The sequence below is a fragment of the Pseudopipra pipra genome, chromosome 5 (genome assembly GCF_036250125.1).
Source record: "Pseudopipra pipra isolate bDixPip1 chromosome 5, bDixPip1.hap1, whole genome shotgun sequence".
Taxonomy (NCBI): Eukaryota; Metazoa; Chordata; class Aves; order Passeriformes; family Pipridae; genus Pseudopipra; species Pseudopipra pipra.
Genome location: NC_087553.1, coordinates 5,217,533 through 5,245,332, shown reverse-complemented (window position 1 = coordinate 5,245,332; position 27,800 = coordinate 5,217,533). Strand labels below are relative to the sequence as shown.

The following is a 27,800-nucleotide window of genomic DNA, read 5'->3' as shown; positions in this document are numbered from 1 at the left end:
CCTCCCAGGTTTCTTTGTTTTAAACCAAAGGTTCCGATGAGTCAAAGTTAATATTTGCCCAGCACTTCCACTATGTGAAGTGCCCACATAAAGCACATAAGTATCATAATTAAAAGGCAGCATGCTCTTGCCTTGTTTGAACATGATATAACTTCTCTCTAGGAAGGTGGGAGAAGAAAGGTGACAGCTGGGGATATTTCTTGATTTCCTAGGGATTTCTCCAGATTCCCTGACATTTTAAATCCCCCTTTTTCACTAGCTATGTATCTCTTTCATCCCTGCACATTCTATCTTTCTTTCTTTCTTCTTCACTGACCCTTAAATATATTGGTAAACACTGGGTCAATTGCAAAGCTATTGGGAAAGGTGGAAACCAGATTACTGACTTGTTAATCGTCTCCGTGGGGTTTAGCTGTGGAAAACTGTTGCTTCTGCTTAGAAAGCAACCGATTTCAGGTTTTCAGAGATGTTCAATTTCCTTCAAGAAGAAACAGGCAGTAAGAAACCCAAAGAGATGAGTCCTTGCTTGAGTTTAATTATCGAGGAAACCATACTCCATCGCTGGCGTTTGGGAAGCTGTTTGTTTTTTTCTCATCTCCGCAATACTGACTAAGCCATGTTTTGTGGGCAGCCTCCCCACACTGGATTTGTTTTCTTTTGGCAGTCCCGATCCTGTTGGCTGACTAGGGAGCTTGGGCCCCTTTATTTGTACTAAAATGGCAAAGAGGGGGAGGGGGGGAGGGAATTTGCATCAATGGTAAATCGCTATGAACCCTCCCTGCTACTGCTTGCTATTCTTGCCTTATGCACGTTGTCCTGCAAACCCTTACAGGGGGTGGGGAGGACCAAACCCCAAGAAGCCACTGGACTCCACAAAGCCCAGAACAGACTCAGCTTTGCAAAGCCACCATCCCTGAGCCCTGCCTGCTCCCAAAGTGGCCGCATCCAATTTTAGCTGAATCGAGGATATGTCCAGGCAGCTTGGAGGAGCTGGCAAAGCTGCAAGCAGTAAACAGCCTCAAACATTTTTGTTGCAGAACTCGGTTGTTTTAATCTTAACCCTGAATCCATTCATGAGAGCTCAGTGCCCAGCAGAATCAGGCCTATCTTTTCAAAAGCAGTGTGTTTTGCCAGTGTTTCGTGGTCAGCGTATACAGAGGAAAAAAAGAAGGGAAATCATGCAGTGGGGCGAAATGCAAAGAGAGGCTATTACCATAACATGTAGTAATGGGGTTTTTGGGGAGGAGGTTGATTTTTGTTTTGAACATTGGAGAAATAGACTGAACAAGCTGTTTACCACATGAAACAAAGCCAGACTGGGATATTTTCAGGCCACTAAACTTGGATTTCAGACAGCCAGCTTGGATTGACATACTGGATGAGCTACTGCCGATTGGCATGGAGAAGAGAGCAAAATATGCATCTGTCCTGGTGCCAACTTAGGCTAGGCTGCCGTTTTGTTTGGTGTCTAGAGAGCTGGTTTTCATAATTAAACCAGCCTTCAAACCCTTTTTAAATAAAGCTGAAGAAAAGGGGAACTGAAAGGGATTCCTCTCGAGCGTATGCACACTGCTCTAGCAACTCCTGCACTGGTTTCTGTGCAGTCCCTGAAAATGTTTCCCTTTTCTTCTTTTTTTCTTTTTTTTCTTTTTAATACTTCCCTGATAATACACACACACACACACACACACACACACACACACACACACACACCAGCATGCACCAACATGCAACAGCACAGCAGGTCAAGGGCAGAGAAGAGCCATCACCCTGGGCTGAGCTAGGGAGGCAGATCCATCCACTCTTCCTCAGGGAGTTTCATCCCCAAAATCTCAGGGGCTCCCCTGATTGTTTAGCAGCAGCAGCAGGTCACTGTACCTGTGCACAGAACACTGCAGCCAAACCAGCTGAACAGAGTACAAGACACTCTGTTCTGTACCAGGAAAGGGCCAAGGGGGTAAGGAGTGGCTTGTTTTTGGTTTTTCCCTTTGTTTTTTGTTCCCCCCCACACCCCACCCAATATCAGAGCCTGCAGTCACTTTGATTGTATTCGCCTGGTGGAGTATGAATTGAATCCTAAACATTATTTCTATTAAAGAAAGCATAGGTCTGGGGCGGGGAAAGATTAAGCCACATTCAAAATTTTTTCGAGCAAATAAATATGTCATTTTAAATCCTGAACAGAAGTGTGAAAACTGTAGCCAGTTGCTAAATGCTAAAAGCCTGAGTGAAAAGGCAGAGCAAGTAACTTGCACCAGCACTCATCAAGGTAGGTGGGAGGTTGGGCATTCCAGCAGTCACCCCAAGGTGTCCCAGACCACTCTCCAAACTTGTAAGATGTGACTAACAGCCAAGAGGTTTTGCCTCTTTAAAAGGTGTGCAAATTTACCGCAATTGCACACTTTGTCATGCCGTGTTGTTAGTTTAAGTCACAGATGCTTAGGATTTAGGTTTTTGTTTGCTGCTGTTGCTGAGCTGATTTAAAAAAAAAAGGTGATTATGAATGGAAGGGTTTCCTTATTTTCACCGATTTTCTCTTTCTTACTTTTTAATAAAAACTTGAAACTAACTTTTTTAGCTCCTTAGAAAATTTTTTTGTTAAAATAAACACACTTTTGCTAAAAGACTTTAAAAAATCAAAGACTGGAAATTCAGGGTGTTAACTGCACTTTGTTTTAAAAAGGAAAGTAGAAAATTCTGAATACCTTTTATATCACTAAAAAGAAATCACTAAGCATTATAATTCAGCCAAAACCATTTACAGAAAAATTTTTCAACCCTTCTATTATTTTAGTAATGCATATCCAGGGCTGGGTAATTTACTATTTCGAATGACTAGCATATATGAAAAAAGTTGTTCAGCAAAACAAAATCTCATTAAGTCCCTTGCAAAGACATTCTTTACATAGGAAATGGCTTTGTGAAAATCACCAGCTGAATTTCTCCCCCAAGGATATTGATCATGAGGAATGCAAGTTGCATCTCTGAGAATGAAATACAGTCAAAATCGGTTGTGAGGGTCAGCATTCACAGCAATCTGCAAAACTCCATGCTCAGCTCTGAGAGCTGGAATTTGCTTCATGCCATCTACAAAACTCCCTGCCATGCCTAGCAGCAGTGACCACTGTGAACTGGCTTTCACAACAAACAAGCTGACTTCCCAGCAAATCATCCCCTTTACCTTACTCTTGAAAGGGTGGATATTTGAAGAGGGCTTACCCCCTTCCTTTCATAAGTTTTGCACCACTGCTTTCTCAGTACAGTGTAATTTTCCTGCTGGCATGTTTCCACCTAGGGATTTTTTTTCACTCCCTACTCACACAGACCTCCTGCCAAACTCTGGCTCCTATCTCAACAGACTGGGTCTTTCTACTGCTGCAGCAAAATGGCAGGACCCTTTGTGACAAATGACAGAAACATTTGTATTTAAGAAGATGACGGGGCAACTATGGCAGAGGAGCTTTGCAGAAATAATAACTTGTCAAATTATTGGCAACACTTCAAGTAAGCATTGCCTATTGTCAAAGATGAGCTTTTCTTAAATCTCCACTCTCCTGAAATGAGATGGGCTACAGCCTCACTAAGAGTATCTCTTCTATGGGATTGTGAGCTTCAAGTTACAGGTTTTGAATGTTGGGACTGCCATTATTTTTCCTGGGACATATTTAGGGCAGGTGGTGCTGGGTGGTGGCTCAGAAGCCCAGCGTGCACAAAGCAGCCATGGGAGCAGCTGTCCTGCAGGCTTGCCCCATGTAGCTCTGCTGGGGCTTGCTCACACCCACCTAGAGCAGTGTAGAGGTCCAAACAGCTGTCTAGCACCAGCACTTCCAGCTCAGGAGGGATGAGGAGCAGGACTAAGGTCTGTGGGGAACAGACAAGAGGGCAACAGGCACCCTGCAGTGGCAATGAGCTTCCTTCAGAGTTAGCCCAGGTGTTATGGTTCCTCCAGCAACTCTGCAAAGTCATGTGCAAGCACCAGCCCCCACATGGTGTTTCATTAACAGCTGTGTATTGCCAAGACAGCATTTGTTTTGTGCTTCCAGGAACCGAGGTGCCCTCCTGACAACTTGTGGGAAATTGGAGGGAAGTGGGCAGGGTAGAGGGAACAAATGTAGTGAGAGAACATAGTGGGAGAGACCTGCATCCTTTCTTTCTGGGGGAATTATCAGCATTCAAGTTACTGCTTTGTTCATCTTAGAGAAGTATATACAGGCTGGTCTGTAAGAAGGAATATGGACCGTAAATTGACTCAGACTGCGTGACAAGGCTGTGTGTGAAGATCCTTACAGCATCATCTGAACTTACATGGAGGGAGATTTGGACCAAGCACCTGTGCTTGTCCTCCCAGAGACACTGTTTCTCAGAGGCAGGAGCACTGTTCAGCACAAAGACCTCTCAAGCCCTCCTCTCAGCTCTGGCCGTGGCTGATGTTTTCCCAGCCAAGCTTGACCTCATGACTGTCTGGGAGATCTGAAGCATTTGCAGCTAACCTTCCAAGTGCAGGTTTCATTTAGAGCCAGAAGACTCCTTCCTGCTTTTGTTTCTTTCCTTTGAATCCCCACTCAGTCTGAAACCCCAGTTCACAGCCCATACACGATGGCTGCGAGCAAACCAGAGACCTGTAGGGTGGCTGCGTTTGTCCCTCGCTGCTGGGGGACCAGAGCTGTGCCGAGCTTCTGCAACTGTCCCTTGGCCACTGTTGCTCAATAAGCTCTTTGTCACTGGCCTGGGGACAGCAGAGCAAGCAGGCAGGAGATGGGAACAGAGAGAAGAAAAGAAAAAGGGGCAGAGGGAACCCATATATCCAGCCATTGGTGCCATGGGAAAGCTGTCTTCCTTAAGTCCCTACCCAAAAAAAAACCTGTAAAAATAATTGTGAGGTGGTGAGAACCATAAATCATGGTTCATGGTGAGAACAGTAAAAATTAATGGACTCGTGCTTTTAAGAATTAGACATTAGTTTTTTTCACAGGAAATATGTTTGTGCACACTTTCTGTGTAAATGGCGGGATGTGCAAATAGAAACTTCTGTGTGCATAATAGCTGCCTGCATTGAGCAGGTCACTAAGCATTTTGCTCACAAAAAGACCAGTTTATCCATAAAATAGCCCAGAGATAACACATTTCAAGTTCTAAGGACCATTTACATTCCCTCAACAGTCCCTTGTCTGGCATACATGAAAATACCAGGTGTCTCAGAATCAATAACACTTTCTTGGCACTAAAAAGTCCTGAACCTAACCAAAACTCTTTTTTGATGATCAGTTGGACAACTATAAACTTGTGGGAAATGTTCTAATGTCTTGCCAATTTTTCTTTACTTGCTGATCTCTTTGATACTGTATTGGGATATCAAGAACTTTTTTCTCTGGAAGGCAGCTCTTGCTCTTAGAATCTCACAATATGTCCTGCAGGGATTAAAATAAAAGTTGTTTAGAATCTATTGCTTCCTGCATTGAAGGGGCTTGCAGAGTCTGCCAGAAAACACTGTAGTCTGCAGCTATTGCCACTGTGGGGTTTTTGACATAGTAATTTCACCTAAGGCCAGGCTGCAGAATCAATAGCCATGGTTCAAGGCAAATTATTAAGAGAGTTATCTCAGAATTAACTTGTTCCTGTATACAGGACAAGCTCTCCTTAGCAACACTTAAGATGTGCTGGTTCTTGACCAGAAAAGTGTTTTGCTGCTCTGATTTTCATGAAGTTCTTGCTTTTGCTATACACACAACCCCCAAAAACTAGAACTACTCAATATCAGCAATCTCACGTAAATCAGCTGACGGTGGCAGACAGCAAACTTGTTTGCAGGCTCAATGGTCCATTATCTGAAAGGATAACAAGAGTAGTCCAAACCCAGTAGATGAATCAGCAATATGAAATCAACTTTGCTACAACCAAAAACAAAGAAGCAATGCACAACAGATCAGTGTGGATGTGCCAGAGGCTTTGAACTTTAACAAATAATAGAATCTGTAAAATAATTCTTTTAATTATTAAAAATCCCCCATTTTTCCCAAAACATCGACATGTCCACCATAATTTTTTCCTTTTCTGTGAATGCATAGCCCTAGTATCAATTTTGGATGATGTGAACCATAACCCTTAAAATCCTTAAATGACTGCTCACATCTGCATGACTTCCCCTGACTTGAAAAGGACAGAAATGCAAATGAATTAATTCACAGGATGAGCTTGATGCAGAAAAATGTTGTTTACTTCAGTATGTTTTGAACAGTTCATGGTTACCCCCTACTTTGAAAAAAAGGCAAAAGTCATATGACACCAGAAAAAATTTGAAGACTTTTTATCAACTACTGAAATTAACCTGATGAACCCAACTCTTGCCACAGGCAAGGTAAACAAATTGACCCTATGACTTACACAGAGCTTTGCTTTGCATGGAAGTGGAGGACCACTGGCGTCAGGAGTTTCAACAAGAAAACTGAAGCTCTGTTTGCTCGCACAACAGTTCTCTTCAAAAGCGAAGGATGGAATAAAATGGCATTAAGTAATCAGCACAGTGAGGGCATTTCCATTTTAATCTGCAAATCTGACTAAGTTGCTTTGATTTTGTCTTTGCAGCAGAATTTTTCTGGGTGTGGCATTCTTGAGTTTAAGCCTCCGAAGTCTTAAGCAGTGCTTGAGTTTAACCGCACGGTTGTGCCACCAACCCTCTTGGGCTACATTAGGTGATGAGCCACATCCCACAGACCTGAGCATTGTACTGAGGTATTTTCCCAGTTATTGCGTGACACTTGTCTTTTTCCCTTGATCTGGCTGCAAAAGGCTAATAAACCAGAAATCTCTGGTTTGATTTGCCTTTCCTTCCAACAAGTACCCAGTTGTTCAAGCTATTTACTTTCATGCATCTCTCTGAATGTGAGCACTGGGTATGTGATGATTTGGCTGGAGGCCACTTCAGCCCTACCTTGTAACCTTGAGAAGACAATGCTGGGCCTTGCCTAGCAGCTCACGCAGCAGAGCAAATACATTTGACCTAGGTTTCACCAGCTGTTGATACCCTAGTGCTGACTCCTTCTGGACCAGAACAGTACACACTGAACAGCAGGACTGTATCAGCCTGCACCTTTGTGTTAATCAGCTGTGATTCCAAAAGTATGGGAAGCCCCAGGACACCCCAGTGGGATAAGACATCAGTTCAGAACAGACTGCTGTTATCCATGGGAATTTGACTATCCCAGAACAGCCATGGTTAGTGGCTAAGTTTTCTTGTGTTGGCAAACTGCCTCCTCTTGTGTAGCCATGATGACCTGTTAGGCAGCTATTGCTATGGTTTGTTGGCAGGGTATGTTGCTGAGTTAACAGGAGGAATAGAGTGACGTTCTTGATGTGTACTGGAGCAGCTGACAGTACTAACATGTCCAACATTTGTCTTCCACCAGCTCACAAAGTATGTCTGAAATAGAAAGGACAATACTGGTTCATTACTGCAGGCATAACCCTACCCCCAGTAGAGATCTATATTCATAATGCAAGGTTCTCTGGTAAATAGTGGGTTTTCAGGGTATTCTGACATTTATTCTCTCCTGAAAAAGGAGATATAACTCTCTTCTGAGCTGTAACTGTCTGCATCTTTTGCTGGTCCTGAAACCACATTTGAAACTAGAAGTCAGTTTAGCTGCATCCTAAAAAGAGGTGTAAATTGTACCCATGTAAATGAATAAGTTTAAAACATATAAACTGCAACATAGCTATAGGCTGTACATGCAGTCAGCTGAGAAGACCACATTCCTCTCTACTGCCTTGTCTGGGACCCACTCTGCCTGCTGTGCACAAAGAGTTTCACCACATGCTACAGGTACCATCCATGGGGGCAAGCGAGGGAGAACTTCCAGCAGCAATGAGCTGAATACTATACTGGCTTGCATAACATTATTGCAGGCATCTGCAAGTGCACCTTCTGCAGCAGGGGCCCATTCACAGGGAGCAGGAAAGTCAAGAGGGAATTTGTTCCTTCCTGTGCTTTCTTTGTAGTGAAAAATGGGAGCAGCACGATCCACCTGTAACTACTGTCAAGAGGTTTTGTGTAAAGCCGTGGAATTATCTTCCCATCGTCCCAAGCACCCAAGCCCCTGTAAGCAAGTGATTAATTCAGAATTAATACCAGTATGTCCAGCCCAGATTCCACCGTGTGGAGAAGAAACTGGGTAAAAACCGCCATGGCATTACCTTGAGTGTCAGCAGGACATTTCCTCAGGTCTGTAACAGTGAAAGCAGAGAGGGATGCTCTCCGTGCTCAGTCCCATGCCTGCAAGTGGCACAGGTGGGTGCAGAGTCCAGCCAGAGCTGTCTACAGACCCCCATTCGTGTACCCAGCTCCCATCCACAGCTTGGTGAACAATGCACACCTTCACATCTTAAACCAGGACTTTGTATGGCTATTTTGCCATGCACAAGCATTCTTGTTTTTCTCCTGCTTCTGTTTGCATTGCACTCTTTGCACTGGTTTTCTGTTATTAATGTCCCTCAGTCACACTGGTAATAGCTAGGCTTCTTCCCTGCAGATGTATTTTTCTCCCCTCCCCAGGGGGTTTGTGGGCACGGCAAGGGGGGGAGCAGAGCAGTGAGAAGTACAGTTTTCATAAATCAGGAGGCTGAATGAGCTTTTCCCAAGGTAAAGGCGATGACTGTTGCTGTATCATATAAAATAGATATTTTAGACCATGATATGTAGGGGTTTGTTTCATAGGCCGGAGTTCTCTTCAGGAATGAATCTTCCTGTTGTATATAAAGCCCATCTAACTTCTGAGAAAAGAGGGCTTTTTTAAAAAATGCATTTCATCATATAATATTTACATTTGCTTTATATTGTTGTAGACTTACTATTTGGCAGCTGAGACTTTTGAATAGTTCTGTTTTTCTTCTTTTTGTGAAAGCTAAAGGGATCCTCTCAGGTTTGGAAGAGCCAGGCACTGACCTATTGTCTCTATTTGCCAAGTCCATGTAATTCCTTGTACAGGATATTTTCAGAAATGAATGTCTCAGGTGTCAGTAAAGTTGTTTTAAAAGGAAGAAGGGGAAAAAAAAAAAAAGAAAAAAGAAGTGGCTGGAGCCCAGCACCCAGTGCTACAAATACATGCAGCTCAGCAGAGGGGTGAGCAGCCCTTTGGTGAGAAACCTCTGGGCAGCTACAAGGCGATGAGTAACCCCTGCCATGGCCATGCCTTGGCAGCCAGAAGCTATGAGTCAGCCCCCCCTTCCAAATTATAAGGGGGAGGTTGGTTTAAGTATCCTTAGGCTTTAAAAATAATAATACATGTGGAGTTTTCTTTTTTGCTCGCCTTTCTGATGTTTGTACCCTTGACTCTACATTCTGCTCATGTTTTCCCATTTCTCTCAAAGTTACATCTATTTTGTTTAACTGAAAGCTGAGGTTCTCATCTAATCATTTCACTCCAGGAGCTGGAGCTTAACAAACAATAAATATCACAAGCCTGGCAAGGAGCTCTGAGAGCTCGTGCTGGTGATTGCTGCAACAACAAACTTGGATGTTTACGCAGTGTAGAAAATAGATGCAGTGAAAAAACAAGCTTCAGTTTCAAGATATAAATCTTCCCTATTGTGAGAAATAGCTTCAGAGACCTGTTTGTTTTAATTAATAGTTGCAGAATGGTGAATAATTGGGATAAAATAACCAGCTCAAACCTTCACCTAAATCATAGAAGAAAAAACTAAAAAACAAAACCAGACATTACAAACTTCTTTTAGGATATGAAATTTCCATCTAGCTTGTGGCTTAGCAGTTTCAAGTAAGAACTTATAGCTAGAATCCTGAACTCAGTTTTAAGGAAATGTCCTGATTTTAAATCAGACTGTTCATTTAAGATCCTCTATACAGATTTAGGAAACCTAACTTAAGGTTTTATTCTGAAAAAATATACCTTGGCCTCTTTCATAAATGTATTGTTCTATTCAAAGAGAGAGAGAGAGAGATGTATGCATCTCTAAAATTTCTGGCATCAGGCTTGACTTGGCAGTGAAAAGAATATGTGAGGAGGTTTATGAAAAATAAATCTTTGCATTCCTCTAGCACCTTTCACCTGGGTATCTCAAAGCAGTTTACTCCGAGGAAGAATTATCCATATAGGGATGTTTTTTTTAGCTCTGCTCAACTCTAGAGAAAACTGCAGCAGAGAGTAGTGTGGTGTCCTAGCAGTAGTTGTCCTAGTTGTCCTAGAAAACCCCCTACAATGGTTTTTCTGACCTGACCCAAGCTAAGGAGTGCAGTCCATCTGCTCCTCTGTCCTCCCTTCGACTGTCCCCATCACCTTCCTCCTGCTTCCACCGTCACTGCCGAAATCCAGCCTGGAAGCCCTGTGGGCTGCTGATCCTGCTGCTACCCCCCAGCACTTTCATTTCCCCACAAATTTCTCGCACCCCATCTCCCTAGGCATTTTGAGAAATGCAGTCCTGGCCCCAAAGATTTTACAGGGTAGACACAATTTTATGTGTGGATGAGAGAGACGCAAAGAAAAGCCTTGTCTTGCCAAGACCCCCTTATCACTCTGCTTGTGTGTTTTATGTCTTTCCCTCATTCTTTATCTTTTTTGTTTGTTTAGATTATATACTCTTCAGGCTGGGGATCCTGCCTCCTTCTTCTGCCTTTACAACACCTACCACAGTGTGGCCCTGAAGCTGGTTGGAGCCCTGCGCTGCTACCACAGTACAAACAATAATAAATAAAACCAGGACTGTGAAGAGATTATAATTAGAGCTGTGCAAAACTCAGCAGTTTTGGTTTGCATCGGTTCCTGCCTGCTGAGTCTACACTGTGTTTTGGATTTGTATGCAAAAAACCCAAAGCAAAACTCCCAAAGTGCCAAGTGTGGCTGGGTCTAGGTTCAAAATCATGCACAAACCATAGTGTTTTTAATGGTTCCTCCTTGAAATTTTTAAATCTGCCAAGGCTCAGCCCAGGTTTACTGAAAGGTTCTTGAACCTTTGCAAAATTTGGGGGCCAGCAACATTTTTGGTTTCATTGTAAAACTCTCGGCTCTGCTTAACATACTAATTGCCACACTGTGCTGCCCTGTGGCTAACAAGAGTATTTGATCTCCTGCTGCCGGTGAAGACCCACTCATGAGCACCACGTCTGGCTTTCAAACAGTATTTCAGATTGCCACATTTGGTGATGCCCAACTGATGTGGTAAACAGAGCCATCTCTGAAATCCTGTATTGGGGCATTTGCTCCTACCCAGGGTATTGCACTGACCCCACCTTCAGCTGAGTAATCCCTTGCCTTGCTCATCCAAGTGCCCGGGGAAGGCCCTTGGAAGTGAAGTGATGGGCAGGGGCTGGAAGAGCATTTTGGCTGGCAGCACAGATGTGCAAGCCTTCACTATTACCCCCTGGTGCACATGGTCCTGCTCCCCTCAAGCCCAAAATAACAATTATGCCTGTGCAAGGATGATAAGTGGGGCAACACCATGCACTAGGGCCAAAATCAGAGAGGAAGAATAGCAGTCCCCAGACTGTGGGAAGCCTTTCATCCAGGGTAGACATATATGGGGGCTGCACCTGGGGCTACCAGCATATAGAGAGCTTTGTAAATAGCTGGTTACCCATAAATACATCAGACAAAAGTATTTTGAATCAAGCCACTTCCACTCTGTGCCTGTGATAAAGAGCAGCAGGCAGCCAGTGCAAAGCTCTAGCCAGTAGAGAGGAGATCCAGACCCCTCATCACCAGGAGAGGAGGGGAACACCAAATTGAACTTGCTCATTCTAGTGCTATGGCCTGGTGTTCCTACCAGGGCATCCAACAACTTGGGAAGTAGAGACCTCCTGTCTCCTGGTTTGCAGGTCTCCCAGACTTCTCACCAGCGAGCAAGGCTGGCTCCCGAGGCTCCCACACTGTCTGGCAAGACCATGTGTGCTTTTGGCATATGCTAAGTCACAAGTGTTTGAACTAGAGCTGGCAGAAGCTTTAACATCAAAATGTGTCCTCCCTGGCAAAATTTGCAGGATCTGCTGTGTTTCAAGAAATCATATTGATTTTGATGAACTTTTCAGGAATAATAAGTAAAAACAAGTGAAGTTGTGTGCCTTGCCATGGACATTTCAGCTGATTATACCAGAGGCAAGGAAAAGAAGGGTGAGGAACCCCATTTTTTTGTGGGGTGCACAGTGCCTCAGCTGGAGCCCAGCGTTAGACCCTCTACATTTAGGGCTTTTGCTTTTTCCCCTCTGTTCCTGTGTTACCCACAAGCAGTAAAAGAGTAATTTAAGCATGGAGGAGGGGGCATCCATGGCCCTGGGATCCAGACTGGAGGCAGCATGAGTAGTCCTTGCTGTGCTGCACAGCTGTCCTGGGCTTTTTCCTGAATCCAGCCAAGGCTGGACTGCAGAGCTCTGTAGAACAGGGAGGGCAGGAGGGTGCAGCCACCCTTTCAGCAGCAGCAGGGCTTAAGCATATTTTTCATACCGATTTCAGGGCTGGGCATGCAGTGAAGGAAGACAAACACAGTGGCCAGACAGCCAAAACCAGAGCCTCAATGTCATGGATTCATGGTGATGGTCAGTTTTGGTTTATACTACTGGTGCAGAAAGACAAGCACCCAGTCACAGCTGGCATTTTTAATATGCATCAAAACACAGAAATGAAAGCTTTCTGAAGTAATTAATTATCAAAAAAAAGAAATCTTATTTTCCTTCTCACTGATTACTAGTTCCATATGGGGTTAAACAAGCCTGCTCTGAAGGGACAAGAAACACTGCAGAACAACAAATAACCCAGGCATTTTTAAATATGGCTTAGACATATAGATTATATTGAGTCAGTAAATCAAAGTCATAGTTCATGGTGAGTAAAAGTAAATCAAAGGTTGGACTTGATGGTCTTGGAGGTCTTTTCCCACCTTGATGATTCTATGATTCTATTATACGTAGATGTGATGCTAAGCAATTAAATCTGTGGGGTTCTCAGTAGTCCCAACTGGTACCTACTTTATTAATGAATTTTAGTTTATTCCTATTTTATTAATGATTTCTATCCTATTGACTTGAAAAATATATGCTTTCCCTCAAGGCAGAAAGTTGCATAAAGATCTCCATGGCTTCCCAGTTCTACCTCTAGAACCTCAACAAAGCCAGTAACCCAAAACCTTAATTAAGATGCAACACTAGTTCAAATTATTTTACTAAATGCTGGGACAGTGAAATCTCACCAGGCCATTCTCATATCCCTACACCTCCATGTTCATGTTAATACATGTCCCTTTTTATTGCTGTACTTCTTCTCTGCAATGATATCTGAAAAAGAAGAAACATAGTAGAGAAAAATTATATATATATATATATTAAAAAAAAAAATCCTTCTCCCCAGCAGTATTCCCTGCAGTATAAGACTAAAGAGCTGTAAAAGAGATAGTAGGCATACCTGACTTTTTTTTCCCCCTTAATTAAAAGTGCAGTGCCTTGCAACAGAAAACTGAAGGAGGTTTCTGCTGACTTAGCATTTGCCTCACGAGGAAGAAATCTATCTGGCAATTGTGGCTTTGCATCTCCCGCCCTGTCTCCTGTTGTTTGTATAAGACACCAGTACTTCTGCCACAGGCTGCTTCTTACAGCTGTCCTGTCAATGCCAGCTTTCATAGGTAATCCATCTAGCTCAGCAGAGTTCAAATAAGACACCTCCCTTTCTTTACTTTAATTAATGCTTTACTTCAGTCTCTCCCCGAGGATGCAGCCATGCTGATTTTTCAGAATTCTTGGTTACTTTTCAAGCACAAAAGAAATGGAAAATATCCACCGTTGAGATTCTGGATTTGGAATATATGCTTTGCTCAGACTTCTATTCTCAATCTGTGTTTTAAATGCCCATAGACATCTCTTTAGCTACAGAACATATTATGCAATAAATTGACTAGCTTGGGAAGGAGAAAAAGACAAATCCAGTCAAATTCATTCTTCCTGCAATCTCTTCTGATGTTCTGCACACACGGTACTGCAGCTATAGCCATTTTATGCACTGATTTATGCTGTCACACCCAACTTATTGCTCAGACCCTTTCAGGTACTGAGCAATCTCAGCTCGAGTCATGAACTGTTTCTTGCAGCATAGTTGTTTTTCCTGTACTGTTTGTGCCTGTGGCTTTTGCTGATCTAGGACTGAATGCTGTGGCTTGGTACGACTGAACAGACAGACAGACAGACACCCTCCACATCAGGTCACTGTGACTGCAAAACTGGACAGGGCAGTCCAGAGTTCACCCATCCACCATGACTTTTTGAACAATTCATTAAAAATTTGCGTGTGGCAGTGCTGTTAATCAGGTCTGGTGTACATAAGCAAGCTAATAAAATCCATCAAATGACAGATAAGCCAGAAAAGGCTAAAACCAAATGGTTCAGCAAAGCATGGTTGAGTCAGTAAGAATCAAGAACTGCTACACCTTCAATCAGCACTGTCTGATAATATTTTACTTGCTTTGGGTTTCTGTGTTTTAATGGGGAAACAATGGTGTTTTGTAATCCTTGCTATTTAAATACCTAACACCACGTTGTGCTTCTGTAGCTTCTTCCTCAAACTGCCTCGTGTGCAGTTATGCAAGTCTTGCGGCATCATTCAAAGGGTGTGAGAGTTTCAGTGAACATTTTATATAAAGGTGATCCTAGAGACTTGTCCCATGCCAAGCAGAGAAGAAAATAAGGGCAGAGGTTTTCATTCACCCTGTCTAACAGCTCATTGTTCAAAGGCACAGCTTTCTCTTTCCAAGACCCTTGTGATTTAGCTTCTATCAAGCTTCCTTCCTCTCTTTCAGTGAAACAGGGCACATCAAATGAGGGCACAGGTTCCCTTGGAACAATGAAAGGCATGTTGTAGGCTTGGTTTTTCTGACATCAGCACAAATCTGCATACAGACCATCTCTTAATTTTGCTACAGGGTTTGGCTAAAATGCTATGACGATTCTTTCACAGAGCTGAAAATATAGGCCCAGAGAGTGGCCTCCCAGTGACACTTCTGATCTCTAGTCAATCATCCTTTTGCTTCCTGATTACTTTTTTCTTCCTGGCATGACCACCATGCCACACTTCCAGCCTCATTCTACCATGTCATGTCCATCCTCAAAGAGCCAACAATAGGCAAAGGAAAGCCAAAGGACCACCACCATCTTCTCTCCCCTGTCCTCTTCCAACAGTGGCTGATCTTCTTTTTCCAATACAACTTCCTTCCTTTCTGCAGCCAGAATTTCAGTCCCCATACAGGATATTCTTACCCATACTCTTATCTTTTGTAGGTCTGTGTCTTCTGTTTTGTACCAAGTTTCAAACCTATCCAGTTTCAAGTGTTTTCATGTCAGAAAGATAAGAAATGGCAGATTATTTGACCCAAGTGGTTAACAAATATCGATGAGGCTTATCCAGGAAGTGACTTGTTGTCAATGCAAGAAGACTGTGCTGGGGTGTAGACTGGACCTTGGGTTTATGAGGTACTGGTTGAGTCCTACAAGAACTGCCTGGAACTTTTCTAGTACCTACATGTCTTGCTATCTAGATCACCATCACCATAATGCCTGTGCTCCTCCCAATAACAACACTCCCTCTCACCCTCTCTCTTTGCCTTTCTTGCCAACCTATAAGTAAAGATGGACTGATAATTTGAAGCGAGGCTTTGTGTGTGTGTGTGTGTGTGCGAGTGTCAATGGAGGCCAGTTGTGTATCAACATCTGTGATAAAGCCTATGAATGTTACCTCCTCATACACAACCCATCAGCTGTGCTAAGTAGATGGTACCTGAACTAGACGTCAGGTCAGTAGGGCTGGGTTAAGGGAATTCTCCCACTGATTTCAGTATCAGTATCCGTGCAACTAAGCTGAAAAGAAACAAGCAGCTCCCGCACAGTCCAGCATGTCCTTCCCCTCACAGAAACTGGTGAACCCTATCTAGCCACAAGGCTGCTGTGGTTTAGATGTTGTTCTTACGGAGGGGATTTAATTGAGCTTTAAAAAGCCAAAGTAAAGGCAAAATAACCAGAGCATAGAAGACTTGACACCATCTCTTCAAAGGGTTAGGTGAGGTGCAAACACCAAGTTCATCACACCCATCTAAACTACTGAGTTAATGCACCCATCTAGTGAAAGGCTAAGGTCACTTCTTTCTCAGTGCTCTTTTGGCACTATTTAAATATTCCGTACTGCTTTTTCTTTTTATTTTTTCTCTCTGTCCAGTATTGTTTAGAGATTTAAAAATTAAATTAATCAGCATCTTGGAGCGTAAGTTCCAAGGTCGCTTTATTGTGAAATTACAGTGTGACTCACAGAGGCTGCAGATCCACCTTTGAGGCTGGACTGGCTTTGTTATTTTTGTCTGTTGTTTCTTTCCACGCTGGTTTTGCAGCAGGACTTGTAGGCACACAATGAAATGAGCTGAAAAATGGCAGTGCGTCATCCCGGGTGTGGCTGAAGAGCGATGTCGCAAAGAGAGATGGCAAGATTACAGGGTGGATCTGAGCAGGATCTGGAGGAGGGTGAAGAACAAAACATCCTGCAACAATAAAAATAACCATTTATGTATGTAAATAGGAGACAGAGAGTTCTGCAAAGTCTAATTTACCTACTGGGGGAAAATCAGGGAAAAAAAGCCCAAAAATGTTTCAAAGCACTGACTGCAGACACAAAGACTGACAGGTGCATATACAAATAGCTAAAATGAGACAAACTCTCACAATGGTTCCAACACAGCCAGCAGCTGAGTGCTGTTGCAGAATGGCAGCTGTGGGAAGTTACTGTTGTGTCTACTCAAAGAGTGGCATCACTTGAATTTCTTTAGCCAGAAACAAGTACTTCTGTGAGCAGTAGAAATTATGCTGCCTGGTTTCCTGTGACTCTGCATTTTGTGGTTGATTATCCAAGGCTAATAAGGGGCAAGAGCTGAATAAAGCTTTTCCTGTGGTCAGGGCATCCTGTGTGGATTCTCCAGGGTCTAATAATACAGTTCACCTTCCTCTTCTGCCCTTTCTTCAATAAGGCACTAATTTGGATGTCTGTCTTCTGCACAACTGCCAGACCTTCTGAAATCTGTCTGAACTTTTTATCTTTAAGGATCCTCTGGCAAATGTCTGAAGTTGGCCAGCTTACTTCAAAGCTGCTGTGGCAACGTACACACAGATATATCATCAGCTAAACCTCATTTGTTTAGGAAGCGAGGATTCATTTTTTAAAAATAAATCACACCTTCTCCAAAGCAGTAACACATAATCTGCATGCTGACCAGGCCTGCTTTAGAAACCCAGGACTCAGTTCTTGATAGTTGCTTAGTAATTAAGCAAACGGCATCTTACACCAGAAGCAGCAACCACAGACACAGGTCTTTCTGTGGGGGTTCATCAGTGCAACTGTGGCATGAGAAATATAAAAATATAATGCTCACTGAAAGGGTACCAACGGGAAATACCCCAGGAACAAAGTGAAGAGGGATAGACCTTTGTGTTTTCATTTAAACAGGAAAGGTAGATGGAAACCAAAATAAATTAAGCTATACTTAAAATAAAGATTACTATATTCTAGGCCAACAAAGGTTGTAACACCTGACCTAAGAATGGGTGGGGATGTTTGGGATAAAGGAAGGGAGGACTGGAAAATTGTGGAGTTATCTAGATAAGTTTCATGGAATGAAAATAAACAACCGATATCTGCCAAGGGGTAGATGGAATAAGTCAAACAAGACAGTCTAGTGGTTTATATATTTTTTAGTGTTCATGAAGAATTGGGTCTGCCAGAACAACAGGCTATCGTGGAAGTGGGCTTTATTTAGCTTCTACTCATGTCCCTGTTTACCTGACCTTTGAGGTTACTGGCAGAAGCTCCCACAGACTGAAGCTGGTCTTTCTGTGCTGTTTGCACCCTCAGCAGAACAAAATGAGGAGCTGCTCAGCTCAGTGCTGGGGCAGGCAGGCAGTGCTGGCAGTTGGCTCTGAGACACTGACGTACCACAGTGAGATGTTTCCCTGCGTACTTGCCACCTGGCAATGTTGCTTTGGGAATACAGCATCATTTTAGAATTGCGGCCAATTCCAAATCTGTTACAACTCATCCCAAAAACAGTCAGTTAATGGGAGCCTGTTCATCAAAGCCCTCTTGTTGTTTAAGAGACACAAGCTGCTAGTTCTCTGCTAATATGAATGCGAAAGTAATTTCAGGAAGAATATCATGATAGATGACAATTATTACTTCTTGAAAAATAGTGGTGTAGATGTATTTCTGGGCATATGTGTTTAGGAGTACTTTAGGTGACTCCAAAAGCTTATCCTAAAGGTATAGTCCTGCAAACTGTTGACCATTCTGGCTTCACTCCAGCAAAGCACTTAAATATTTGGTGAACTCAGCAAGACTCTTCACGTGCTTCAAGCTAACACATCCATAAGCACATTGTTGGACCAGGCTCAGAGGCCACACTAGAGCCACACCTTTCACAAGAGAAATCTCCCTGAGCTAGTTGCAGGTTTTGTGGCTGGTGTGGCCATTTGCTTCCTCACAGACAACTACCAACAGGCTTTATCAACACTGGTATTGTCTGGCCTTGCTGAAGGGAAAAAAAAGTTTCAGTGGATTCAGCATTTCACCTCAGTGAAATTTCTCTAACAGGACAAGCAAGGTGAGAGGGAGGTAGTTTTGCATGCAGTGCTGTGGAGAAAAGATTTCCCTTCCTAAAATCAGCAGTCTCTGGACAGCAATAAATCTACATGATAAAAAATAAAGCTATTCCTAAAATAAACAATTCAGGCTTCGAACCATACAATAGGCAATTAGTTTGAATAATTGGGTGTAACCCCAGGCAGAGAGAAGCTACAAGACCAGATGTGCATACAAAGCTAAACATAGGCTTTACAGGATCTAATCAAATCAGTCCACCATCTGGGATGAGAAGAAAAATCGTCTGACAGACCTGGTCAATATGAGGAAATGGCACAAATTTCTGGATAACGAGCTTAAGCTAAATCAATATATCACATGAGTCAGAAATGGAAGCATCCGTAAAATGGATTGCACTACTTCAACTAAATCACATCTGATTTTGCTAAATTAATACCATTTTCTCCTACAAACTAGACCTTAGGTGACCTATCACAAATAACAAGCTGGGAATATTCAGAAACAAGTACATGCAGGTAGAATGGCAGACTAAGGTTCATATACACTCTTCTATCCATACAAAATAAATCTTCCCCATCAAATGATTCTTTTCCAAGCAGTTGGTGTTAAAGCCCTGCAATCGGTTGTTTATAAGTCAGAACTGTAGTGAGTGGATCCTGCTTCATTAGAGCTACCTAGAGAGCCAGGAGCTGCAGCAAAGGCTGGAAACAGAAGAAATGGTCTGCATGGTGGCAAATCCTAGAGCTCAGCATTGGGTCACTGCTACAGAAGGAGTGTTCAGTGAGGCTGAGCTGAGCACTCTGGTGGTTTGGAAACGCTGGGCTGGGATACTGTGTTTGCATGGCCACAGTAGCTCTGGCCCCAAATGTGGTTGACTTTGTGTTGTCAGCTGGAAAATACCACAACACCATGCAGAGACCCTGGGACTGTCCTTCTTCACCTCCTGTGTTCCACTGGGCTTTGATGTTTCTTGGTTGTCCGTGCTTAGGTTCACAGTTTAGTGTGGGATGAGGGCTGCATGTCAAGGAGAGGAAACCTGGATGTCTTGTGGGGCTTCCAGAACCAAAACACCCATTGTACAGTGGTTCCAATAGCAGGGGATGGGGCTCAAACATGCAGTGTCTCTTCCATCCTCTGCTCCTGCTATGACACCTTGGGTTGTCCTGTGGGCACAGCTTCATAGCTTTCTGCACTTGAGTGAGGCAAACAGGAAGCTAAAGTCAATCCAGCTTAACCAAAAGCAGAACCTGCTGTTGCTCCATGACGTTTTGATTAGTAACACAAATTGAGCTGTCTTCTCTCCCTCCTCCATTTCGTGCTGCATCCCTGGTACCAGCAGCCCAGACATGTAGCAGAGAACTGCACAAAGGCTGTACAGCTCAGCCATGTTGATCAGCCCATGCAGGACTGCTCCAGGGAGGGAGAGAGCAGAGCCTTAAGGAGGTGACAGCAACTTTATTTGATTTATGGGGTATAGCTTTTGATACGAAGCTTCACTGACTTAGCAACATTTGAGCATGTTTGTGGGTTTACAGATTTACTCCAGTGCTCCAGCAGACCATCTTCCCCTTCTGATACTCCTCTGGAAATAGTTCATGTCAGTGTGTTGTGCACATAATTGATACTGGCTTTCCCAGCCTCCAGAAATCATAATAAAAAGATAGACAAAACCTGGGGGGAGGGATTTTTCCGGCCTAAAGTGAGAGGATTTGGGAAAGACCATGTGACTGCTCCAACCGAGTTTTCCACACATGCATTTTGTTTATGGTCTCTGTGTGCAAAACATGTCAGAAAAAAAGCTCTCGGGGAAGTTAGGAATCTGTCCAGCATGTGGCAAATCCCCAGCATGACCCAACCCTCCTCCTCCATACTGCTACCATTCCTAGGATCCTTCTACGCAAAGCATTTCTGCAGCAGGAGAAAACCAAGGTAAAAAGAAGTATTTAAGGAACACCTGCTTTCACAAATAGGGGCTCTAAAGGATCCTCAAACAACACATAGGTGTTGAAAGCCAACCTGGTCCTCAAGGTGAAGGGCAGGGACACCTCGTGTCTCATGGGTTGAGTGACTTCATGGCTTACTGTGACTTGCTAGAGCTGGTTGCAGGGCATTCTCTTTGTCTAACAGTCCTGCATGTCACCATGGAGTGCAGCACACTTTCCCAGAGGGACAGAGGGCGTGCCAGGGTGGTGAGGCGATGTCAGAACAAATACACATTTCAACACTCCTTCAGCTCACCTCACAGTCCCAATAACAGCAGTGTAATACTTTAAACTGCTTTTGCAAGTCTCCTTTCTACAGAGCAGTTGAAAGGATATAAAAGCATTTTAACAATTTTATAGATCATCTCCAGAGCACTATTGTGGTGTGGGAGAACAGAAGTTTTGTTGCCGTTTGCCCATGGACAGCTGCCAAACTCACCTGTCTCCACTGAGCCTTCTAGGGCCATATCACATCTCTCTGGAAACTCTGCAGCAATCTCTGGATGGCTTCTCACTTTACTCATCTTAAAAACATGTTGCTCAAATTAACCCTTTGTCAGCACACTTTCCTGGGTGTGTTACGCCAAACAGGCAACTCCTTCTCTTTGGGCTTAAGGAAAATAATAGCTGATAAATGGGTTTTGGAGAAACCAGGACCCTCCTATGAAAAAACTTCACCCATGTGAAAGTGATTCTAACCCCCTGCAAGTCATGTCCTAATCACAGTTAAGCAGCCTCTAAATTTGACCCTTTTTTAATACTCTCTCGTTTAACAAGGTGCTTAAGAATTTGTCTTTCTGACTAAAGTTTTACTAGTCTAGTTGCATGTTTGCAAGTAAGGTATACTTTAGAACATCTGAAGCCAGAAAGTGGTGGTTTGAGCCTGTGTATAAAATACAAAGCCAATTAGAAGAGATCTGCCACTGATCACATTTTCTTATGGCTCACTTAATTTTGCAGAGTCGTGCTTCTAATCTCAAAAATTATCATTAAAACCCTCACATGTGTCTGGTTGACAGAGAAGAACTCAGAAGCTTTATTTGTTGACGTACAGGAAATATTTGCCTATCCTCATGTGGAAGGTGTGACAGAAGTATAGTGTAATCTACTCCCTTATGTATGAATTTCTCATTTTCCATCCCTACAAACGAATATTTACATTCTCCACCCTTCTCTTCTCCTGGAAAGAAAAGTGTATAAAATTATTCCCCATCACATTCTTTCACTGACTTGGCAAAATACAGAGATATACAGAAAGTTTAAATGATATGGAATATGCAGGCATAGCTTATCTAAGATCAAGCCTGCAGATCAAAATCAACAAAGCATCACAAAAGAAAGCCCCAAAGATCTTTTGTCTACCTGATCCCATTTCCCTGCCTACACCTCTTTTTACCCTATTGCAAAATATTAGTTCTACTTTAGTTTCTGCTCTGCAGCAACATTTCTGCTTAAGAAAGATTCTGTTGAGTCATTACCAGCATCAGCCAAACAGGCTTTTCAAGAATGGAGGGGAAAATAAAGGCTGTGGTTTTTAAATTAATTCCGTGCTGCTTAACTCTTAAACCACTAGTGACTTCCAGACTTCCAACCAAGTTAATGCTGAACAGAATATGTAGCTGTTGTATGAATATGTAGCCCGAGACGAGAGCACTGTCAGTGCTTCTGGGGTTGATCGACTGCTCAGGCAGTGCCAGCCACACACCTGAAAACACTGGGGCAGAAACCGTAGGAAAGGTCTGTGCTGTCTAACCCATGTCCTAAATACTCCCCTCTTGCTACTTGAAAACACTGCCTCACACCACACCTACACCAAATCAGAGGCAGGGAATGGGGCTTTTCTACTAGAAGACAGCAGTCATAAAAGTAAAAATGGAAAAGAGACCAGCACATCTCTCCCTCTGTGATGTAGGAGGCACAGTCCAGTCCTCCTTCCCCCAGCAGGTTATATATAGGAGAGGATAGCGGTTGCCAAAAAGATAGAACTTAAGTTCCTGGTACCCTGAGGTTTGAGAGGCCCTCAGGGGAGCTGACACTTGGAGTGAGAAAAGACAGAGGAGGCAAAAGCGGATAAGGTGATTTTCTTTGCCTTGGTTTTTGAAGCAATCTCAGCCTGCTAAGCTTTCAGTTCCTGCTGCCAATGGCTATTTCCAAAGTTATCTTTGAATGGAAAAAGGCTGGAATCCTTCTCTCTCTCATTCTCTCTCTCTCCCTTTTTAATGAAAGCTCGGTTTAGATCTGATATCGCTCTAAAAGGTTTGCTATCAAAGTTTATTAGACCCACTGGGACAGATCACAGTTTGCAGAGGCTCATAGTTTCACAGCAGATAACTGTAAAGTGAACCATTCAATGTTCTTCAAAATGCTCATTTTTCTAGAGCTCATCTATAACACAAAGCTGCACTGTATTCAAGCATCATTAGAAGCGATCCCAGCTGATTATATGATGCTGGCCACAGTTTTGTCTTTGGAGCAAAGTAAAGCAGCCAGCAGCCCCAGCCTGTCCCACTGGGTGATGCTCAGGCAAGTGGGATCCCATTTGCAGTGAAGGCAAGCCCTACCAGCCCTACCAGCAAAACAGGATAACGCCTGCTGTGTGCTCCTAGAAAAGGTCAGAACTTTAAAAAAGCAGTAGGAAGTATGAGAGCAGTGTCCCTTTAAAAATCCAGACTTGCCTTTCCCTGCTTAATAATAATAACAGCTAGGAAAGACTCCTCTACCTAGGGACTATGCCTGAGAAATTTCAGCTGGAAGGCAAAGAAATGAGAGGAGGGATTAGCACCTCAAGCTTCCTATAGAATGGTTGTTCCTTTTTTTTTTCTTTTTTAATGAAGTCATTGGTATTATTATGTGGTTTTTAGTAGGCTATCCTCCTCAAAATGCATGGGAACAAACACCATATCTGGTAGGATCTCTGACTGCAACATGTACCACAGAGGCACCTATTTATGGTGTGAAGGGAGGGGAGCTGTTTCATTTCCCAAGACAGTAATGGAAAGCATGATGTCCTACAACTAAGGGTGGTGAAGACTGAGAGAGGTACTGGGAAAAAACATTCACAGTAAACTGAAGCGTGAAAGAGAGTTTCAGGGCAGATATTTGCATGATGCATCATCAACAACCCTGGGAAAAGGCTGAGACAAAATGGTTGATTCAAGCGGTCCAGTCCTTGAGCCAGCAACGCCCTGTCCTTCTGCTGCCACTTCACATGGCTTTACACCTTTCCCTGTGACTTCATAGTGTCATTTGGTCTAGAGCAGGAAGCTAAACTAAACTCAGAGGAGCTGCTGGTACTCAGATACCCATGCTCCCTGCCAGGCTTTATCCATCCAGAGCTTTTGGCCTATGAATGTCTTTCACTAGAAGCATGTGCAACCGTTTGATAGCTCGTCTGCTTTCTGATTCCTTAACAGGTCATGCAGATGGACCAGAAGCTAGATGACATCCTGAACACACTCCAGGCTCAGCTGGGGGATCAGCCACAGGCACAGATGCCAGGGCCAGCAACCCCACCTGTCAGACATCTACGGACAACCTCAGATTCCCCCTCAGTAAACCCGAAAATTTGAAAGCTGGTGCAGAGCCACATGTCACCCTCTCGTTCTTTTACATCCAGTTATTTTTAAGTCTTGGTGTCTTCGGCTATGTCATCAGTGAAATGAAATATTCTGCTGTAGTAGATTAAATTAAAAAACAAAACAAAAAAATCAAAACAACAACAACAACAACAAAAAAAAAAAAGTCAAACAGCAAGAACCCAGTCACAACCTTAGGAGAGCATGAAGTTTTGCACCTGTTTTATTAGCCATCGTTAGCTAACCTCTGCCAGCCCACGGCAGTCCCATCCAGATAGGCTGAGCACACAAGCACGGGGCACTGCTGTCGAGGTAGGCATCCCAGAGAGGGTTAGGATGACCCATTTGTGGGCATGGAAGGGGAAAAGAACTGTTCTTTTGGCATTTAATCACTAAGTTTAATGCTCACAGCATGCCTGAAAGGGGGAAAAGAGCCAGCATTTGAACATGAAACAAATGGAAATCAGTGAACGGGAAAATTAAACAGCATGTTTTGACTTCTACCAAGCAGTGAGGATCATAAGAAGGGCAGATTTATATGCTAGTGTGAATGACAAAGTAAAGACAACAGGCTACTGATTAAAAATATGGAAGTGTACACAGGCTGGTTGACATATGAAAGACTGAAGCAGACTTCAGCTAATTAAAGCAAAGGGTTGCAAATGAGATGAGATGCGTGTTGAAACAGACAGGCAAGAGAGATAGTATCTGCGTAGGCTTACTGCACAAGAACTCTGTAATAGCTATCAGCTATGCTGATGACTGTTATGCAAAATGTTCTCAAGCTTTTACCTTTATTCAGCAGAGGTTGTTGACTTCAGTTGCCTTAATTTTAACATAAGAAACCTGTATGGTAATTGGCTGTGAACTATCTGTAGAGCTGGGTTCAAGCCACTGAGTAGCAGGGTGCTGCAGGAGGGCTGCAGCTGTGATTGAGTGGCAGGGTTTCTTAAAGAAAACAGAAATGCACAGCCTGATGATGAAAGTTAATCACTGTTTAAATAAACTGCTGTATATAATTTTAAATGAGAGATTTATTTTTTTGCCTTGTAATCTGGTTGTAAATCGAGTGCATATGGTGGCTGATGTACTGTTGTTAAAGAATACGTGGTCCAGCAGCTCGGCTCGCAAACTGCAGGTTGAGATGCAGCTCCAGCTCTGGATGGGAGGCCGCGAACTGCCAACCTTTGGGATAACACGATGGGTGACGCCAGCCAGAGGGATGGACACGGAGATGGGGGCAGGAGCCAGAGACTCGGGAGGAAAAGCGAGACCTGAGTACGGGTAGACTGTGAGGGTGTAAAAGCCCAGGGGTTCTTTTGTTGTGGGTCCTCCTCGGAGGCACCAGCTCGGGCTGTTTCTGTGTTAATGTGCCGTGAATAAATGGCTTTATGGAACCAGACATCTGCTGTGGGAAACCCCGGGGTAGAACCGATGAGGAAACCGGGTCTGACTGTGCGAGTGGGGTGTGTGGGAGCCACGCAGGGACCCATCGGTCACTGGAGCCGCCCTTGGTGAAGGGACTTCGGTCCCAGCAGTGAAAATCCCCCACCTTGGGAGTGTGACTGCCAGAGAGTGTGGGAATGGTCAGACTGGGAAGTTTCCTTAACACTGTCACCGTGAAATGGATCTTACCTGACACTTCAGAAAAGGGACAATAAAACACTGTTGCTAAATATCTAAACAATAAACCTTACTAACAAGGGTGCAGTGTTATTTACTCGAGTCTTTTTAATATATTTGCATAACCAACAATTTGAATGAGCAGAAGTCTGCAGAGCAAAGACCTGATTCCTGGGAAATCCTAAATATATTCTATTCCCAGTCATATCCATGAAAGCAAAGCCTGCACTGCATTTAAAAGCAACCTGAAAGACTGGTCCCTTAATAAGCATTTATTTGGACAAATGAGTGGTCCATTTCAATGTAATCAAATTAGTTTCTAACTATTACCTGTCCCTTTAAAACTCTTTCCCAGGTTTGTGTGTCTGGGAATTCAAGCTCGGAAAGAGCACAATGAGACTGATTCCAATCTTTGGATTTGCAGGCGGGTCTTAGACAGAATATTAATGATGTGTGAGAGGCAATAAAAAAAAAAAAGAAATGTGGTTTTAATTAAATCGGCTGACAAGCTGCCGTTCCATCTTGTCTGATTACTACAGAGTTACTGAACATGACCAAATACAGCATGTAACATGGGAAAATGGTAAATAATCACTGTCAGAGCATTGAGTTGCTCCTGGCTTTCAGTCAGGGTCATGAGCTTCTGCAATGGTCCTTCACAAAACCTGACTGACTCTGGCCAGTCAGAGCTAAATGGACAACTGGACACCAAAGGTAAGCATGGTCTCATGAGCCACGGGTAAAAACAAATCTCCCTGGAGATTCTGCAGAGTTTCAGAAGATGAGCAGTTCAGCTTTCAGCAGAAGGGCTCAAGGACTGCTGTGGCCAACACAAGGTGGCACTTGCTTCTGGTACACTACAGATATTTGTGTGAGGGTATGTCTGATCACTGCTTGGTGGACCAAGGAATGCAACAGATTTTACTTATTATTGAGCCTCAACAGTAGTGATCAGGCACTATACATATAGTAACACCTACTACTCTGAAGTGCCTGGAAAATCCAGTTAAATAGATTACTAGTGGTCTCAGCTACAGAAAGTGTCAGAAGGGATGAAGGGGTGGGAGGAAAAGATAAAGAGGCACACAATGGTCCCTTCAGAAAAATAGAATATGTCTCTGTGTGTGTGTATGTGTTTGTGCATGTGTCTGGTTTTTTTAAGCACAAGCCAAGGTTTCCCCAGCAGTGAGGCCAGAGCCCGAGCCTTTAAAGGTTTTAAAATCCAGCAGTGCTGGCCGTACATCTGCTTTACAGCTGGCGTTGTGGACACTGCAGTGTGGCAGAACACGTTCAGACAGCACGACCACAACAATCCCTGTTGCTAAAATGGAGAGATAAGGGTGTGGCCTGAACAAATTGCAGTGAGGAAGGAAGAAGACTGGTGGGAGACACCCATTTTCACAGCATACGATGAGACTAATGGTAAAAAAATAAAAGCAACGTACATTAGCAGTACTTAAACAAATCTCCACACCCACAGCTAAGATGAAAGTTGCCATCTAGCATAATCTTTCTGATTACCCAAGGGTAAAAGTATACATAAGTACCACTGATGTGGTCACCTGGCCTTCCTGATCCCTCTTCTGAGCGAAGATGGTTTTGTATAGTGAGCAAACTGCATATTAACACATTTACACTTGCCTTTGTTGAACTCTATGAAGTTCCCAATAGGCTCACTCCTCAAGCCCGTCCCTCCAGATGGCATCCCTTCCCTCAAGCCCATCAGCTGCACCACTCAGCCTGCTGTCATCTGCAAACCTGCTGAGGGTGCACTCGATCCCACTGTCTGGGGCACTTAATGAAGACATTAGTGTTTGTCCCAGTACAGGCCCTTAAGGGACATCACTCATTACTGGTTTCCATTCTAACATTGATCTGTTAACTGAAACACTTTGGATGCAACCAGCCAAACAGTCACTTATCTATGTAATATTCCATCCATACCTCTCCAAATCTGAGGAAAGATTGTCATGGAGGAGTCTACCAGAGGCCTTAGAGGAGTC

General features: G+C 43.4%; 1 protein-coding gene and 1 long non-coding RNA gene across 2 annotated transcripts in view; one reads left to right on the top strand and one right to left on the bottom strand.

The window, feature by feature from the left end:
- The window catches only part of LOC135414021 (potassium voltage-gated channel subfamily KQT member 1-like), a 480,260-nt gene extending 454,383 nt beyond the window's left edge, over window positions 1-25,877 (top strand). Inside the window, exon 16 of the mRNA XM_064654258.1 lies at window positions 24,013-25,877. Coding sequence (XP_064510328.1) covers window positions 24,013-24,168 — 156 coding nt within the window. The 3' untranslated portion in view covers window positions 24,169-25,877. The remainder of the gene's footprint in view (window positions 1-24,012) is intronic.
- On the bottom strand, window positions 13,144-16,506 carry LOC135414022 (uncharacterized). The gene is made up of 2 exons (XR_010430541.1): window positions 16,284-16,506; window positions 13,144-13,273 (listed from the first exon to the last, which is right to left on the bottom strand). It is a non-coding gene; the product is annotated as an uncharacterized LOC135414022 (long non-coding RNA).
- Window positions 25,878-27,800: the final 1,923 nt, after the last annotated feature.